This window comes from Sitophilus oryzae, unplaced genomic scaffold, assembly GCF_002938485.1.
Source record: "Sitophilus oryzae breed Bouriz unplaced genomic scaffold, Soryzae_2.0 scaffold_1081_pilon_pilon, whole genome shotgun sequence".
Taxonomy (NCBI): domain Eukaryota; kingdom Metazoa; phylum Arthropoda; class Insecta; order Coleoptera; family Curculionidae; genus Sitophilus; species Sitophilus oryzae.
This window is the reverse complement of record NW_022145706.1, coordinates 2450727-2468935: the sequence shown is the minus strand read 5'-3', so window position 1 is coordinate 2468935 and position 18209 is coordinate 2450727. Positions and strand designations below refer to the sequence as shown.

The 18209-nt window shown below is 30.6% G+C and overlaps 1 protein-coding gene across 1 annotated transcript in view; it reads left to right on the top strand.

The window, feature by feature from the left end:
- Positions 1-14483: 14483 nt before the first annotated feature.
- The window catches only part of LOC115880345 (exportin-5-like), a 14505-nt gene continuing 10779 nt past the window's right edge, over positions 14484-18209 (top strand). The window contains exon 1 of the mRNA XM_030897554.1: positions 14484-14508. Coding sequence (XP_030753414.1) covers positions 14484-14508 — 25 coding nt within the window. The remainder of the gene's footprint in view (positions 14509-18209) is intronic.

The window sequence follows — 18209 nt, the reverse complement described above, 5'->3', positions numbered from 1 at the left end:
CCTAATATATAGTTAAATTAACTATTGTACTTTAAATCAAATTAAAACTCGATCCAAAATGTTATACAGGGTGAGACGAAATTAATATTGAATATTGGTCACCTTTAAAAGCATGTTACTCTATTATTTTAAATGGAACACCCAGTGTATTATTCCGATATTCAATGGAGATTTCATGTCTCTTCAAAATACTATTAAAGTTACTTACCCGTCAAACAAAGATTTTCCTATATATTTTCATTTACATGATTTGATCTGAGTAGATCTTTATTATTTGCTAAAATCTAGGTGGGGCTGTAATATGTCTGACGTTACTTCAACATAGCTGTCTAATTAGTCCAACTTTAACAACTAGTTATCATTTTGTATCAGTTAAAACAAAAAAAATTCTCAGAAATTTGCCGAAAATGTCTACATCAGAGAGAATTGATATGATTCTATTAGTTGGTGAATGCAAAATTAAAATATCTAGGAAAATCTTTATCTGAGGGGTAGGCAACCTTAATAATATTTTAAAGATATATAAATTCCCCGTTGAACACCTGAAAAATATACTGGGTGTTTCACTTAAAATAAAGAAGTAACTTGCTTGTAAAAGTGACTAATGTTCCTTATTAATTTGGTCTCACCCTGTATAACTTTTCGGGTCAAATTTCAATTTGGCCTAACATACAATGGTTACTGTAATTAAATATCAGGCTATACAAGGTCAACTAAAGTTTAGGTAGCTGTTATCAAAATTTAAAATTTACTCTTCATTTTCACAAAATGTGAAATATATCAAAATCCTTAGATTTTAGGTATATGCTTCTTTAATAAAACTCACCTTTATTTTTTTCCTAGAATCCGAAAATCAATTAATACCTATATAGGGTGTTCCATTAGAAAAAACACAACTTTGATGTATAACTTTTTTGGGGAAACCCTGTAAAATTCTATATATTTTTATAAAATGTCTTGAGTTAACCTACGTATGCTGCCAAAATTTCATTTCGATATAAACTACCGTTCTCCTTGCAGCTTCCGCGGCGTATGAGAGGCGCCACCCTGTACCAGGCCGAACATCTGGTTCTGAGATATAGTTTGTCCAACGACAAGATCCTTGACAGTGATAGATGTGTCTGTCATTTTAATTTCAAAGTAGTTTATTTTATTTTACAAAGAAATAAGTTGGTACAACTGGAACGCATAGCAGGAAATTATTATATTTAAAATTTGACTGATAAGTAATTACTTCAAAATATTGTGGACTACCACATACCAAAAAAAAAATATAAAAAAGAACTATTTCTTACTTTCAAGCTTCAAGAAACTTCCCGCCATTTATTATTATTTATCAATATACAGTACGTCTGTCCGTTCTGTAGCTACGGGTATCCGTGAGAGGGGAAACGATATTCTCTCCATGTTTTTCTTAAAAAACTAGACGACGCGTCTCATCAATAAAAATTCGACAAATTCGCATGTAGCTAATAAAATGAGTGGGCGGAGCGATTTGCGGTGACGTACTCGTCAAGTCGACGTATAAAATATATTGCTGTTTATTTAAATGTTTTTTGTCCGCATTCCTTTCATAGATACAGATCCAGCAGATGTACTGTAACTTATGCACAAATACAAATTTGAAATATTCCACAGGAATAAATAAAACAAACTGTTTTATGAATAAAAACACTTACCTCATTTTATACTTTAAAGGTTGATTAATTAACTATAATATTATTTTTTTTAAATCAGTACTTTTGACATTGTTTTCTGCAGTACAAAATCCATTGTTACCTATCATTATTACTCAGTAGTATATGTTTAGTACGATCTTGTAGCATATACGAGATGCACTTATCTACGACGAGATGGTATACAAACCTTATTACACTCTGTTGGTGTATAAGACTTTCTGCCTGGGCAGTATTAACTATAAACTGTGCTCTGGGTCTACAGTTAATTTTTTCCTTCGATTTTCCTCCACTTGACTTCAAAGACACCAAACACACGTAATACTTACGAATCAAATGCATCATCTTCCAAAACGCAGATATTTGACATAGTTGACACAAATTATAACCTATAATTTGCTTAGAACTTTGACAAACCTCAAAAATCAAGGACTGCTTGCATCGGCGCGGCGTCCCACAGTGCTTCAAACATATACATGGCTCTAGAGGGACAAAAATCCAAAACTTCTCTTTTATTGTAGGCAATTTATTCAAACTAGGTTTATTTGACACAAATCATGAGTACTCTCATTGTACTAAATGATGATGTTCTTAGTCCCAGGTTTATGAAAAAAAAATCTTATAAATAATATTGTGTTCCATCTATATAATATGTGTTCCATCTAAGCAAATAATAATTAATTTATAGTATGAAAACGGTGTAAGTATTAAATAAATCCCTGTGATAAAAAAGAATTGAAATAACATTAGAACATGATTCCTACAATATAAGTCTAATATAAAATAAAAATGTTTTTCTTTAATTAATTAAAGAAAAACATTTTTATTAAAGTAATATTTAATTAAAAAAAAACTTAAGATACTATAAATTTACTTTAGGACAACAAAATGCATAGATCGTAACTACTCTGATTCAGAAGAATCACTGCTGACAGAATCTTCCAAATTTATAGTATCCAAATCACAGGTAGACGATGTATCCTCACATATAAGATATTTCTGTACATCATTTTATAATATGTTACTTTTTCGCGTTGTTACTGTTCTTTTTGTTGGTATGAGGGGTTCAGATGTTAATAGTTACCTCTTTAATAGACCATATCCATATATTATTTTTTCCTTTTCTTGGGTATGTGGTTTTATAATAAACTGAAAGATGGAAACTTTTTTTATGCGACGTTTCGCTCCAACATAGTGGACTTTTTCAGGCACAAGTGGTGTCTCATTTGACTGGAGGGTTCATCAATATCTAATAAAGAACACATTTTTTGAAATACATATAATTTTGATTTCTTGTCCTTATGATCGAGCCAAGTATTAACCAGATCGGCATTGCTTATCAATTTTACTCCATCTGAAAAGTATTATAAAATAAAGTTCGTCGCAAGCAGACGTAGGTGAACTATACAAAAATTAAAAGTGTATGAATATGACAACAAAAATATTTAATAAATACGATATGTTTTGATGTTTTTTTTTAAATGCCTTTTTGAAGTTTGAAAACGTAAAATTTTTATACCCATTTAAGAATCATCTTAAAAAATAAATAAAAACTAAACAATCACGACCTTGTTTAGAAATAAATTTAAAGTACATACCTTGTTTAACAATATTCATAGTGGCTTTCAATTAAGTACGTACCGTTTAACTCCATAATATACAGAACTACTATGAATGTTATTCTTTTCACTGATAAGATAATGATCGCAAAATTTATTTTTAGTGAAAATATTTGCTAACAAAAAACGCTGTTTATGAAAAATAATATACAGGATGGTTGAACATTCTATAGAGTATAAAATTATATATTCAGATATTAGTAGTCTTGTATTTTTTGATTTTGTCCATGGGACGAAGCACTGTGGAATCGTTTGTCGTTCATCGTTCATAAACCAATAAAGTGAAATATGATCACCATTTTTGAAAAATGAGTATAGGTACATTCATCCTCAGAACCAGATATTCTATTGGCAGGTTTTCTATGCAAAGTAGATAGTTTTGTGAGCCGTTTGGTATTTATGAAGATGTGAAAAAAATACCACACATCTGACTACCGCGCATCCATAAAATAGGGCCCAATTTAAAACATTAATTAATATTTTACGGTTCGAGCAAAGATAAAAGGGTTTTACGACGCGACCAAACAAAGCCATGGCGTGCAAAATAAATAAAAAAGGTTATTGCAGATTTATGATGCGAAATTTAATAGTTCATGGCTAACATTTACCTGACGGCGACTAATACACTACCGTAAAACTTTGGAAAATTATCAATTTTAATTACTTTTTGACATCGATATAAATAAGAATGACATAATAACACTTACTACTCTATCAAGTATCATTCCAAGGTACTCCGAAACATTAAAGTTTATAGGCGAAAGACTAAAATAATACACTCAGAAAAAAATGCATTGTAAAATGCACAATAAATCATGTTGAAATAATTAACTCGTTCTATGGAATTCGATTTACCTAATTATTTGTTTCATAAACGATTGCTTTAGTAGCCATAAATTCGAACATATTCTATAGTAAAGAATTAAAGCATTCGAATAAAGTGAATACTATTTTATCAATATATAATATTCAGTGTTTAAAAGTAATTATTACCTATATGTTTAAAGAACCACGTTGGAAATAAACTGGCATTGTCTTATTATTTTTGAAAAGTGTTGCTGTCCTATTTATTCAATAAGACGTCCTTATAACAGAATTTATTTTAAGAACGAGAAATTCCAGTTCTACTCGAATTGGAATAATTCTCTGGTAGAATGACATCACATTACAGTTGAGGGTTGGAACCTTTGGTGTTACACCTTGAAACCAGAAACTAAATCACCACAATACACCAAAACTTTTACACTGGATGCGCGTTTCGCTAACCATGTTAGCATCATCAGCAGATGATTATAAACTAAAGTACAATCTACAAGTTGAGCGTTTATATACTCGCCCAGTGGGCACCGAGTGGGCGTGGCAAAATCTAGCAAACCGAGTCAGAGCCCACTGAGCGTAACAGTTAGATTTCCGCCACTAGAGTAGTAGGAACAAAGAACCTGAAGGAATTGGACCATTGTCTCTGTTCATACTATCTTTACATTTATTAATTCTGATGCTTTCATATGCATCTAATTGCCTGTAATTTGAGACTTGTTTAATTAATTTTAAATTATTAAGATCTATACAATGTTCTTTATCAACAATATGTTCGGCAATGCAAGATTTATCCGGTCTACCATATCTTATCTGAGCTAAATGTTCTTTATATCTAGTTAATATTGACCTTCTAGTTTGCCCAACATATTTCTGATTACAATCTTTACAAGAAATTTCATAAATACCCATTAGCACTATACACAAGTTTATAATTGACATTCTTAAAAACTCCTTCTAGACCACGGGATAACTGTCTAACAAACGGTATTGAAAAAAATTTTGACGTATCTTTCTCCACTTGAAAAGTCGAATTTTCAAAAATCATTAACCTATACCTACGTTTTCTAATTATTTTATCTACTAGTGAAGGAGAATATCCATTACACTCAGCTACATTCCTAATGTAATCTCTTTCTATTTCATATCTTTCGTTGGAAAGTGGAAAACTAAGTAATCTATGAACTAAAAAATTTAAACTAGCCATTTTATGTTCAATACTATGATATGATTCATTAGGAATATATCTGCGTGTAGTGGTATTTTTCCTATAGATATCAAATTCCAGGCAATTATTAGTATTTCTAATAACTAATACATCTAGAAATGGTAATCTGTCGTTGTTGTCAATTTCATGTGTAAATTTAATGGAAGGAAAACGATTATTTAACTTAGAAATAAAATTATCTATGGTGTCTGAATGTTTGTTAAAAACAGCAAAAATATCATCCACATACCTAAACCATACTCTTGTAAAATACTCAAACTGATTCTTAGCCACCACTTCAAACCTGCTCATGAATAAATTAGCCAAAAATGGAGACAATGGATTACCCATTGCTGTACCTTCCCGCTGTTCAAAGAAGTTGTTATTAAATTGAAAACAATTTTGTTTCATACATAACGATGTAAGCTCAATATATTCAGTCACAGTTTTGTTGTCGAGACCATTTGCGTTCAGTAATTCCTTCAAGTAGCCTAAAGTGTGTGGAATTGGAACACTTGGGAACAACGAAGATACATCAAAGGAGACCAAAATTTCACCTTCATGCAATGTTATATCTTCAATTTTGTTAATGAATTCAATATTATTTTTAACTGCTAAAGAAGGTTCATGATCGGTAAATTTTCAAACTCACTTGATAACCATTTTGCCAAATTATAAGTCGGAGAACCTACAGCCGAAACAATTGGGCGCATAGACTTGTCCGGTTTATGAATTTTTGGCAAAGCATACAATTTTGGTAATGAGGGATTGGATACTTGCAATTTCCTCTTTAAAGAAAGATCAATAAGGGTGTTACATTCTTTTAGAGTTTTTTTAACGTCTGCTACCATCTTAGACAAAGGATTCTTTTTCAAATTTATGTAGGGGCCATTATCGATTAAGTTGTTAACCTTATCGTAATAGTCTTTTTTATCTAATATAACAACCTTATTTCCCTTATCAGCTTTTAGGTAGAAACAATCTTTGTTACGCAAACTCTTGACAATATTGTGCTCCTTGTTAGATTTTAATGATTTACTTGAAACGATATTTTTTGATAACTGATTTCTACAAGCCTCTCTTGCAAATACTTTAGAAGCCTCGGGCAAGTGCTGAATAGCAGTTTCAACACCAACGACGATTTCCTCCAAAGCGCTACCAGAGTTGGGCAATGCAAACTTTAAACCTTTGTTTAATAAACTGAGCTCTTGTTTATCAAAAGTCTGCGAAGAAAGATTCTCTACTATGTTTATGTCTCTTTGGAAAACATGTTTGTTTTTAGAGCTTTTTAATTTTTTAAACTTACTATTCAAAATGGACATTTTTTTAACAAATTTTGAATTGATAACCACAAACATATTTCTCTGAAAGAGACACCAACATTCATACTCTACATTAGTTAGCTTATAAGTAAGTTTTTTGTAAAGTCCATAGGCTTCAATTTCAAGCTTTGCAATTTTCTCTACCTTATCACTAACGTTACTTTTCGGAATATCAACTTTAATAAAACTAGGATAAACTGAATTGGCTTTGCATGATTTAAGAAACCAAATATCTGCTCCTACTAACCTAATCTTAGTACTAAACTTACGATAAAGATTCAGTTCCGTTGACCGTGAAGCCATCGAAGATTACAGTTGAGGGTTGGAACTCTTTTGTCGCGTTCTATTATTTTGAGTAGTACAATGGTATTTATTGTGTATGACAGTTGTTAGTGACAAAAAGGAGAATTGTATTGTTTACAGGTAATGTGTTGTTTTAGTAGTTGTTTAGAATAATCAAATGTTAATATTAATTCAGTAGAGCAATATGGCAGAACCAAAGTTTTTCGCTAGATGATGAGAATTCAGATGTAGAGGAATACGAAATCAAGCTAGCAAATCTGTTAAAAAAAGTGGAACTTACTAAAGCTCGTACCAATATAAAAGGTAAAAAAAAATAAAAAACGATTTAGGAAACCTGCAAATCATGTATACTCTGTATAGAAAAATTCTCTGTTTCAGTTTAAATCCAGTTTTAAGATGGAGGAAAGTATATGTCATATATTTAACTAAACGTTGCTTTCTTTTTTTAGTACCTCTGTGACCTTTTGAATGAATCTAATAAAGGCAGATCAATTCCAGGACATTACAAAAACCATTAGTCACTAGACAACATTCACAGGGATACCCTTGTATCTATTATTTTTTTATTTTGGAAGTCATTCAATACAATAATTGTATTTACCTACTTATCATCAAAAGATTAATTCCAAAATAAAGTTATTTTACTAATAAATTTGATATTTGTTTAATTTAAATTGTTAGTACTGATCCTATTCGATTAAAATCGGCTCAAGCTTTAAAGAAAGCGATATATTAATAAATCATTGCACTACAAAATATAAAAAGAAAGGTTTGAGATAAAAGGAATGTATTTGAAAAATAAAAGAAAAACACTAATAAACAAATATAATATATTTCTTTAAATCAAATAGGCAGCATTTTTATTTTAAATCTAATATACCACTAACAATGACAATGATCATGTATGTTTTATATGTACGAATATATGCATAAAACCAATAAATGTCTTATTAATTCAATTACGGCCATTGATGAGGCCAAAATATGTTTGATTTTATTTGATTCATTAGCCTTTGTTTTATTTTACAACGTTTTTTCTCTCAGTGTAGCTAGTAGTGATTATAAAATAGTAATAAACATCTACTAAAATATATTTTAGTGATTATTCTTCGGTCGTATAAAAAAAGGTTTGTTTTTTATAGTAAGAAATTAGTAAGCAATATGAATAATATATTAATAGTAAAGATTTATTAATAAAAAAATTAACAATAAAACTAGGGAATGTTAAACGGAAACCAAGGTTTTAGCATCATCGTATTAGTTGTGGAATTAGTATAAATTACATGTTTAATAACTTTAACGTTCACTGAATGCTAAAATGTTAAATGCATTAAAACAATAACTTTTTTATACAACACTACATTATGTTCCGTTCATTTCTGATGGCTTTCAAATGGAGATCGTTGTCATGGATCAATATGTAAAATTATATGGTAAATATCATAAAAATATAAGATTCAAAAATATGTTGAAAATTTATAGTAAATATATTAATAGCAAATATTAGACCAGTGTTTACAAGATCAAATTCGATTATCAAAATATAAGTATTTTACGGCGTAGAAAGCCTTGTCTAGTAAATAAGATTTGATTTCAAATGGCAGGTGATTGTGCATTTTTTTCGAGTTGTATAATTTTGAACTCTGAGCGTGGGGTAGATAGATAAAGATCTTGCTCCGCGTTCCTGAGTGGATAAGTGTGAGATGGACTTTCTCTTGAGAAGCTGATACACATGCTTACCTATTAGGCAAACGGATTCAAATATAAATAAGGAAGGAAGAGTAAATATTTTTAATTTTTTTTAAAAAGTCCTGGCAATGATGTGTGCTGTTTAGTCCCAGTGAATATCAAACAGCTCTCTTCTGGGGCTTGAAAATGCGGCCAAATTGAGTCGCACAACACGCACCCCAGATGGAAGGGCATATCTGAGGTGCGACTCGAAAAGTGCATAATAAACAGTTCTAGCCACCGACAAGTTAAGCTCCTTAGAAACAGATCTTAATGCAAAACAGGCAAAGCTTAATTTTTTCGACAAAGCATCGATATGCATGTCCCATTTTAGAGAATTGTCTACAACAAGCCCTAAGAATTTTACAGATTTTACGACGTTAATGGTGGTGTTGTTAAGTACAAAAGGCTGCAGCGAGTTTTTATACGACAAAGTATGATTATTTATTATATTACTAAAGTATAATTATTTTATTAGGTACTTATATGCACGTACGTATATATAAGTACTAAAATTAATACTTTTACAGAAATATGTAAGTACCAGTAATATACAGATAACAAGACTTTTTTATTAAAAATGTTCTTTAACCTATCTAAATTAGTGAATGAAATGTTATTCGGATCTTAATTCCCGTAAAACCCAAGCATTAAAATCCAAATTACTCATGTCAAATGCCTCACTGCATATAAAACGCCTGATTTAACTCCGACTTATATTTAGATTCTCCTTTCTAGTTAGATTTGTAATGGATTACCTTGTTAAATTCTTCATTAGTTGCATAAATTGCTATTTTTACAATTATAAAAAAACAATAAAATAGTAATAAAGGCCAGAAATTTAAAAGTTGGTTTTATGCATTTTTATGCATTGAAAAATTGCAAGCTTTGCAGGTAATATCGGGTAAAAATAACCTATTTTTCAAATAGGCCAGCAACCTAACCTCGAGGCACAAGTAATTATTCTTAAGTATGTATATTACGGGGTATATTTTATTGCTAAGTAGGTACTTAACACTAAATATAAAAACTTTAAAATACTTCATATAAAATAGGTCAACACCAAAAATTTTTGATCGTGTAAAAAGCGCAAATTTTCAATGCAAATGGGCTAGAAATGATGCGATCGGCCGTCGCCACGTGCGTCTAATCCACATCCACCGTTGCCAGATGTCCAAGAAAATACCTGTTTAATACCAGTTTAACACCAAACCAAACCAGTTTATTTCCAAATAATACCAGTTTATTACCAAATAATACCAGTTTATTACCAAATAAAACAAAAATTAGTACCAAAAATACCAAATTAGTACCAAAAAAATACCAGTATTACCAATTGCTTGTACAATAAATACCACAAGAGGTTTGCACCTCGAAAAAATCTAAAGTGATTGGGAGAAAATTTTCTGTAGAATTTTTTTCCTAATGTAGAATTAATTTTTTCAATATTCTAATAGTTATTCTGCTATCCGAAGCGGAGTCGAATCCAGCAAATCACAGATCATTAAAATCAATCCTGCCGTTCTTGAGTTATAAGCTTCACTTTATTTTGTTTATTTAGATATACGAAATAATGACGAATTCTGACCGCCAGATACGGTTACACTAAAATCTGCTCCATAACAAAACTTTTAACAACTCGACCACAAACACGATATTATTACAAATAAAGTTTCTAACATGTGTAAACGTACATTCGACGATTTTCAACGCCGCGTAAGTTGGTTTCTAGTTCTGCCGTTGCGTGAAACCCTTTTAATTACGTAACTTAACCTTAAGGCCCCCGAGCAAAGGTAAAATTAATCTTTAATAATTTAATTGGAAACATTTTGGGGTTCGGTATGTTTATGTACGTGCGGTTTGCGAACAGGACCGGCTTCCGAAATTCACTGTATAATGCACGCGGTTAGGCTAATGTTATATTCCCGATTAAATCTCGGTAGGAGTGGTTTTAACGTGAGTACCTACTGTGCAGGAAGTTCAAATACTTGAGGTAGTACAAAGTGCGTTAGTTATGAATAGAGTAGCAAAACGGCCTCTAATGTCTATAGAATTCATATTTGATAGAGTAAGTGTGTATCTATTATACAGTGGCGTGCAGTGGAAAATAAAAATAGCATAATTAATTAATTAAGTAATGAATATAATTATTTTTTGCTCTACAGGGTTGTTCGCCAAATACGACACGGAGTATTATTCTATTTTTGGATTCTACGATTGAAATAAACGTAAAAAAATTTGATTAAGGTTTATCACATTTAAACCCTTACCGTTTTTGAAATATTTTCAATTTTATGAAATTGCAGTAAAAATTTTAAGGCTTTATTTCTCGAAGGGTATCAAAGTTTTTAATACTAAATATTTACTGAAGATTATCTATTGATCAGATATTATGTAGCAATCAAGAAAATAATTAGAATACTAAAATACAATCACACTTTTTACTTTAGGCGATAACACAAATAATGTTTTACGATTGTACGTCTGAGTTGTTGTTATCTGTTTATTATGAAGCTATATTAAAAGTTTATAGATCCAATAAAAATTAAACTCTTTACAAAGTAGATACATACAGTACGTCTGTCCGTTCTGTAGCTACGGGGTATCCGTGAGAGGGGAAACGATATTCTCTCGATGTTTTTCGTAAAAAATTAGACGACGCGTCCCATCAATAAAAATTATACAATTTGTAAGTAGCCAATAAAATGAGTGGGCGGAGCGATTTGCGGTGACGTACTCGTCAAGTCGACGTATAAAATATATATTTCTGTTTATTTAAATGTTTTTTGTCCTCATTCCTTTCATAGACACAGATCGAGCAGACGTACTGTACTTAGAGGGCTTATTTTCAAAATATATATCATTATGGTAACAACAAGACTCACAAACACTGACTTGGAAAAAATTTAAAATTTTCGTATTTGTAAATTGGCTGCAGACAACGACATACCGGATTGCTTAAGCAATGTAGATTCAATTAATAAGTTATACCAACAGGTATGGTAGGCTGTTATGATCGACAAAAAAAGGTTTTTTTAGTTTCACTCAAAATGAGGTATTTGGGTCATAAATGACCTAAATACAAAATATTTTCTCTCTCATGGTGTCTGTCTGTCTGTCTGTCCGTCTATAACACGATAACTCAAAAACCGCTAAATCGATTTTAACCAAATTTGGCACAAAAATACTGTGGCACCCGAAAATCTAGCCATTAGATTTTGGTGGGGGTGGGGTGTTGGTAAGGGGGTATGGGAGGGGGTTAAAAATTTTAAAAAATCGTAACTCCAAAATTAAAGTAGCTAGCGAAACGCGGTTTTCAATTTAAGATTAGGAATAATATTTACAACAAAATGTGTAATAACATCAAAATCAGTCAAAGTCGCAGTTTTTAAGATATTCCGTGTGGAGAACTCCAAACTCCCAACGGACGCGACCCCAGGTGGCGGATAGGAGAAATAACCGCAGACCAAAATAGGAAAAATTCCTTTACTTTGAAACTAAAAGAACTGCCTACCAACTTTTATTAACATATTTTAGTATGGGCGGCTATACGTGCCTCCCGGCGCCAATTTTTTTTTTCATTGTGCTTCATTATATTCGCAAACTTTCTAAAAACTACCTAAACGCTCATGAAGTTTATCGAATACAAAAAGTGCAGAATGCAAATTTGAGATATATTTCTAATATAAAAAAATTGACCATGTTTCACATAAACTTGTTTTGGGAAATGCTCTCAACACGAACAGCAGAGGCTGAGATAGGTACCAAAACTGTAGTTGTTAAAACAACGCAAGGAACTCCACAAGGTGGAGTGACCTCCCTCCTACTGTGGAGCTTGGTAGTGGATGAACTACTGGAAGAATTAACTCTAGCGGGAATACACTGCATAGGGTATGCAGATGACATAGTCATCATTGCACGGGGAAAACATGAAAGCACCCTGTATGATATTATCCAAAGAGGACTCCGCATCGCTGGGAGATGGTGCAGGACTGTCGGGCTGAGTATTAACTCAGATAAAACCGCAGTAGTGCCATTCACCAGAAAGCCAAGTTTGAAAAACTTGAAAAGAATCCATATAGATGGACAGGAAATACTGCCATTACAGGAAGTGAAATATCTGGGAATAACCCTGGATAGTAAATTTCTCTGGAACAGGCATATTAAGAACATTACCAGCAAAGCCACAAAAGTTCTTCATGATATGCAGAAGACTGGCGGGAAATAGGTGGGGCTACGCCCCTAACATTTTGCGCTGGATGTATACCATGATACTAAGACCCATGATTACTTATGGAGCAGTTACTTGGTATACAAAACTAGAGCACCGTACAGCAAGGCAAAACCTGTGCAAAGTACAGAGACTGGCATATATCTGCATCACAGGTGCCATGAGAACATGTCCAACAGCAGCAATGGAGGTCATTCTAGACCTAACACCACTGCATATTGTCGTCGGTAGTTATGCCAAAGGCAATGAAATAGTAAATGATCTAGCTAGAAAAGGAGCGAACACTCCACTAACTGGACCAGAACCGTTCTGTTTTCCAAACGGGAACCAACTGAAAGCGGAACTGAAGAATCTGGAAGACTCCACCCGTAACTTGGAATGGGTGTCCTCCAACGGTCTAAGACACTCGAAAAAGTTCCTCAGAACTTATGACCGAGAAAAAATCAAAGGTTTTCTTGATTTAAGTAAAAACAATCTTTGGTTTGTCACGGGTTTCTAACAGGACACTGTCTCCTCAACGAACACCTCAGTAGGCTGACACTGAGAAACAACGGCGAATGCAGATTTTGTGGGAAAATATAAGGGGTCATATACAAGGGTTATAGCTAGACAGTTGAAATTTTCACAGAAAATGTATATATAAAGGAAATTAAGATAACTTTCGTTGCACATCATAATACCACCACCAGCAAACTCCATAAGACGAGGCATGGGGTTTGCTGACGTGCAACGAAAGTTGTTTTAATTTCCCTTTATGTTGCCGCTATAAGATCAAATACTAAAAACAGAATTAAATAAATGTTTATAAATAAAAAAGTACTTTTACTAAACATTATCTTTTAAGTAAGAATTTTACATAGAACCTTTCAAGTCTTCGGTGGCCGCGTGGTTAAAGCGTTAGGACTCTACGCTGCTATGACGTTGGAGCCGTAGTAAGCCAGGTTCGAATCCTAGTCACTGCGGCTTTTTTTTAATCGTTTTTTTTTAATTTTTACATATTTTTACATATTTATTTTTACTTTTTACATATTTGTTATTGATTTGTACAATTTTTAGTAATGTGTTTTTTCATTTTTTTTTAAATTACTTATACGCGCATTCAAAATTTCAGCTAAATCGGAAAAAAAAACGATATCTAAAATAATATTGGTTTAAAATCTAAAATCTGGACTGGGTGATACACCCGGTATAAAGCAATTACAACATAAACCCAGTCAATTTTAAACGCATTTAAAACAAATAAAAACATCGTAAAGTTAAACAAATGAAACAATTAACACAATGAACTTTATCTCGTCTAAACAAAATAAAAAAGTACAGTTTATGCGGTACGATAGTGATATTACATTGAACAATTCGGTCGCATCCGTAATCAGTGTAGACCCATCATTCTTTTTCTGTGATCCGTATAATTATAGTAGGCTATTTTCGATAAACGAAAAACAAAATAATGTTAAATGTCAAGTGTAAGAGTTATTTTTAGTGTTACGCAGACTTTATCAACTCGCAAGATGTGACTATTATTATTAATATTTTTATTGGAATATCGCTGGTCAGTTGTTCAAAGAACGGTGTCCCGACATGGTCAGCATGAAACAGTACAGATGTAAGTTTATTAGATTAATTTATTGTTTTATCCAACAGTCACTATACAGGGTTGTTCACCACATACGACACGGAGTATTGTAGCTGAACGATTAGATTTTTACAAATTGTAAGTTTTGGGTTCGTTGAAGGATTATTAGAGCTACAATTTAAAAATATTTTTACAAGATACAGAGTGTCTTAATAAATAAAAAATATCAAAGTTGTATTTTTTAAATGGAACACCCTGTATATTATTGCATTTTTAGTTTCTACGATTAAAATAAAGGTAAATTTGATTAAGGTTTATTACACTTAAACCTTACCGTTTTTGACATACTTTCAATTTTGCGAAATTGCAGTATAAATTTTAAGGCTTCATTTCTCCGAGGATATCAAAGTTTTTAATACTAAATATTTACTGAAGTTTATTTATTGATCAGTTATTGTGTTATTCAGTTGTTATATTATTGTGCAATAATAAAAATTATACTACCTTATGCAGAGTGTCTAAAAATTTATTTTAAATAATTACTAGCTTTAAACGGCAATAACTTATTTAATTTAAATAGAACACCCTGTATATTTTATGAGAATCAGATGCACAATTTAATTCTCTATCAAATTGCATTATACCACTTCTTACCTATTCCTTCAAGTTTTCGTAGAAAATGCATTTTCTTATAATTTAGACCTCATTTATAAATATACCCATGGAATATTGATATTTTAGATTGTTTTTAAAACAACAAATGTACAAAATGTACAGGCTAGTAATACTATCGTTTTTAGTAAAACGATAATATTACTAGCCCATTTGTATGCAAAAAGAAAACTATTTAAATCTTTATAAAAGAGTATACCATTAATTAAATATTCCACCAGTATTTCCGTCCAAATATAATTAACTACATACTTAATTGTGTTCGTTAATAAATTATTCTAAATAAATGTGGATTTGAATCAGAAATCAATATATCAATAAGTTATGAAATGAACGTCTCTGCTGTTATAAATAAGCATTTGTCAAAAAATTAAATATCATTTTTAAGGTGTTACTTTTTACCACACTGTCTAATACACATACATAATTCAGTTTTTTAGTATTTGGAGCAATTATTATTAATCAGCGCAAACAGTCAATTAATGTAGTTTGAATACTGGAATCATATTAACTGGTCCTCTTTAACAAATATTAAACAGTTTTTATTTTTAATGAAATGAACACGAACTATATCGACAATATTAGTATATGTACTCTTTAAAAATTCCGTACATCTTTAAAAATAATCTAAAATGTCAGTATTCCATGGGTATATTGATAAATGAGTTCTAAATTACAAGAAATATGCATTTTTCTGAAACTTGAAGATAGGTAAAAAACGGTATAACACAATTTGATAGACAATTAAGATTGTGCACCTGATTCTCATAGAAATATACAGGGTGTTCCATTTAAGTCAAACAAGTTATTGCCGTTTTAAAGCTAGTAATTATTTAAAATAAATTTACAGACACTCTGTATAAGGTAATAAAGTTTTTATTATTGCAACACAACAACTGACCAATAAATAAACTTCAGTAAATATTTAGTATTAAAAAACTTTGATACCCCTCGGAGAAATGAAGCCTTAAAATTTATACTGCAATTTCACAAAATTGAAAATATTTCAAAAAGGGTAAGGTTTAAGTGTAATAAACCAATCAAGTACTGCTTTTATTTTAAATGTAGAAACTAAAAATGTAATAATATATAAGGTGTTCCATTTAAAAAGTACAACTTTGATATTTTTATTTATTAAGGGACACTCTGTATCTTGTAAAAATATTTTTAAATTGTAGCTCTAATTGTCCTTCAACGAACCCAAAACTTACAATTTGTAAAAATCTAATCGTTTAGCTACAATACTCCGTGTCGTATGTGGTGAACAACCCTGTATACTTATACAGACATTACTCACTTGTATACGCATGCATATAAAATAAATAACACACGCGTGAGTTTTTGAAGTTATAACAAACTAGTGTAGAACTAGTATATATATATATATATATATATATATATATATATATATATATATATATATATATATATATATATATATATATATATATATATATATATATATATATATATATATATATATATATATATATATATATATATATATATATATATATATATATATATATATATATATATAACAAACTAGTATAACTTCAAAGCCACATCATTTTATAGCAATTATTAAGCTTTATTTATAAATTACTAATTCAATTATTTATTTAAATTAACATTAACATTAAAGAATATTATATTTGTTTCCTTGGCTTATCATCTTTTCCCTTGATTTTGAGAAAATTTATAAGTTTTGGAAATTCGGAAATATTAATATTTTTATTAATCTGTAGAATCGACTTGAGCATTGAATACTTAGTCCATAAGGATGATGGCACAAATTTCGTCTGTAGTTCAAAGAAGTAAGTAAGCAAGATAGTTTCGTTCATACCTTTGACATGTTTTGTGCATGTTTTACATTCATCCACTCTTCAAACGCCTTGAATTCCCTATAATATTCGCCACCAGACTTTTCTGGCAGTATTTGTGCTGTAGCCGCCTCTGCCTGGTTAATAATCTCTTGCGGAAGATCTTCCCGAATTATTTTCTTTAAAATCTGACTTGCTGGTTGATAATTCACTATTTTATCGTTAAAAAATCGCGAATTATCTAAATGACGTCTTAATGTCAGTGCTATTTATTATTTACAAAAAAAAACAAAAAACGCACATCTATATTGCATAGTAACATAAAAGCACCCTGATAATTTATTAATTCGCAACAATGAAAGTAGAACTGGTAGATCCTTTTAAATAAATTATTCTTGAGATTGGACATGAAACAGTTCTGCTGTTGGATAAAATTTTGTATGGCACTCGCGTATTATGACATAAGTCACTTGAGAAACTTGAGAAGATTACCTACAAATGTCATCTAACAGTAATCTATTGGTTGTATAATAGTACCATAGTGTTACTTTTTTTCCAAACCTCCAAAACCCTTATTGTATATTCAATAATATTCAATATCTGAAAAATGTATTTGATAATAATTCCTGATCGTATGACTTATTGGGCATATAGAAAATGATAAATTATCCCTATTTACCAAATTTTGCAAATTATAAAAAATATGTTAAATTATCCACTGTGTAGAATATTAGATTTTAATTGAAAACAAGCAAATAAAATACAAATAATGCTTTAATCTAAAATTATTCTTAGATACCTAATAACACAGAATAACTAGTGTTAAAATTCAGCTGATCTGTATTTCGATAGCGTACTTAATAATATTTATCTATCATCATATTTATGATTTAATTATGTTAGTGTTATTACATAGCCTGGAAAATTTTAGAGTGATATAAATATTTCAGAGTGAAATTAAAATTTTTTGATTTTATGTTAAATTTGTAGCATAACGCAAGTGATATTTTAGTTCGTTCATTAGTATTTTTAGAAATGATTAGCAATTTAGGATTAATTGGAACTATACTATTTTATTGAAAACATCTTAATTATTGTAGTCATAATATATATGTCTAACATTCAATGTTAATTGCTATTTTTCTATCAGCTTTGAATGACAAATTACTATTAATTATTTTATTGAAACACTTATAGAACAGTTAATAGAATATAGTTTTAATTGCATGAGTAATA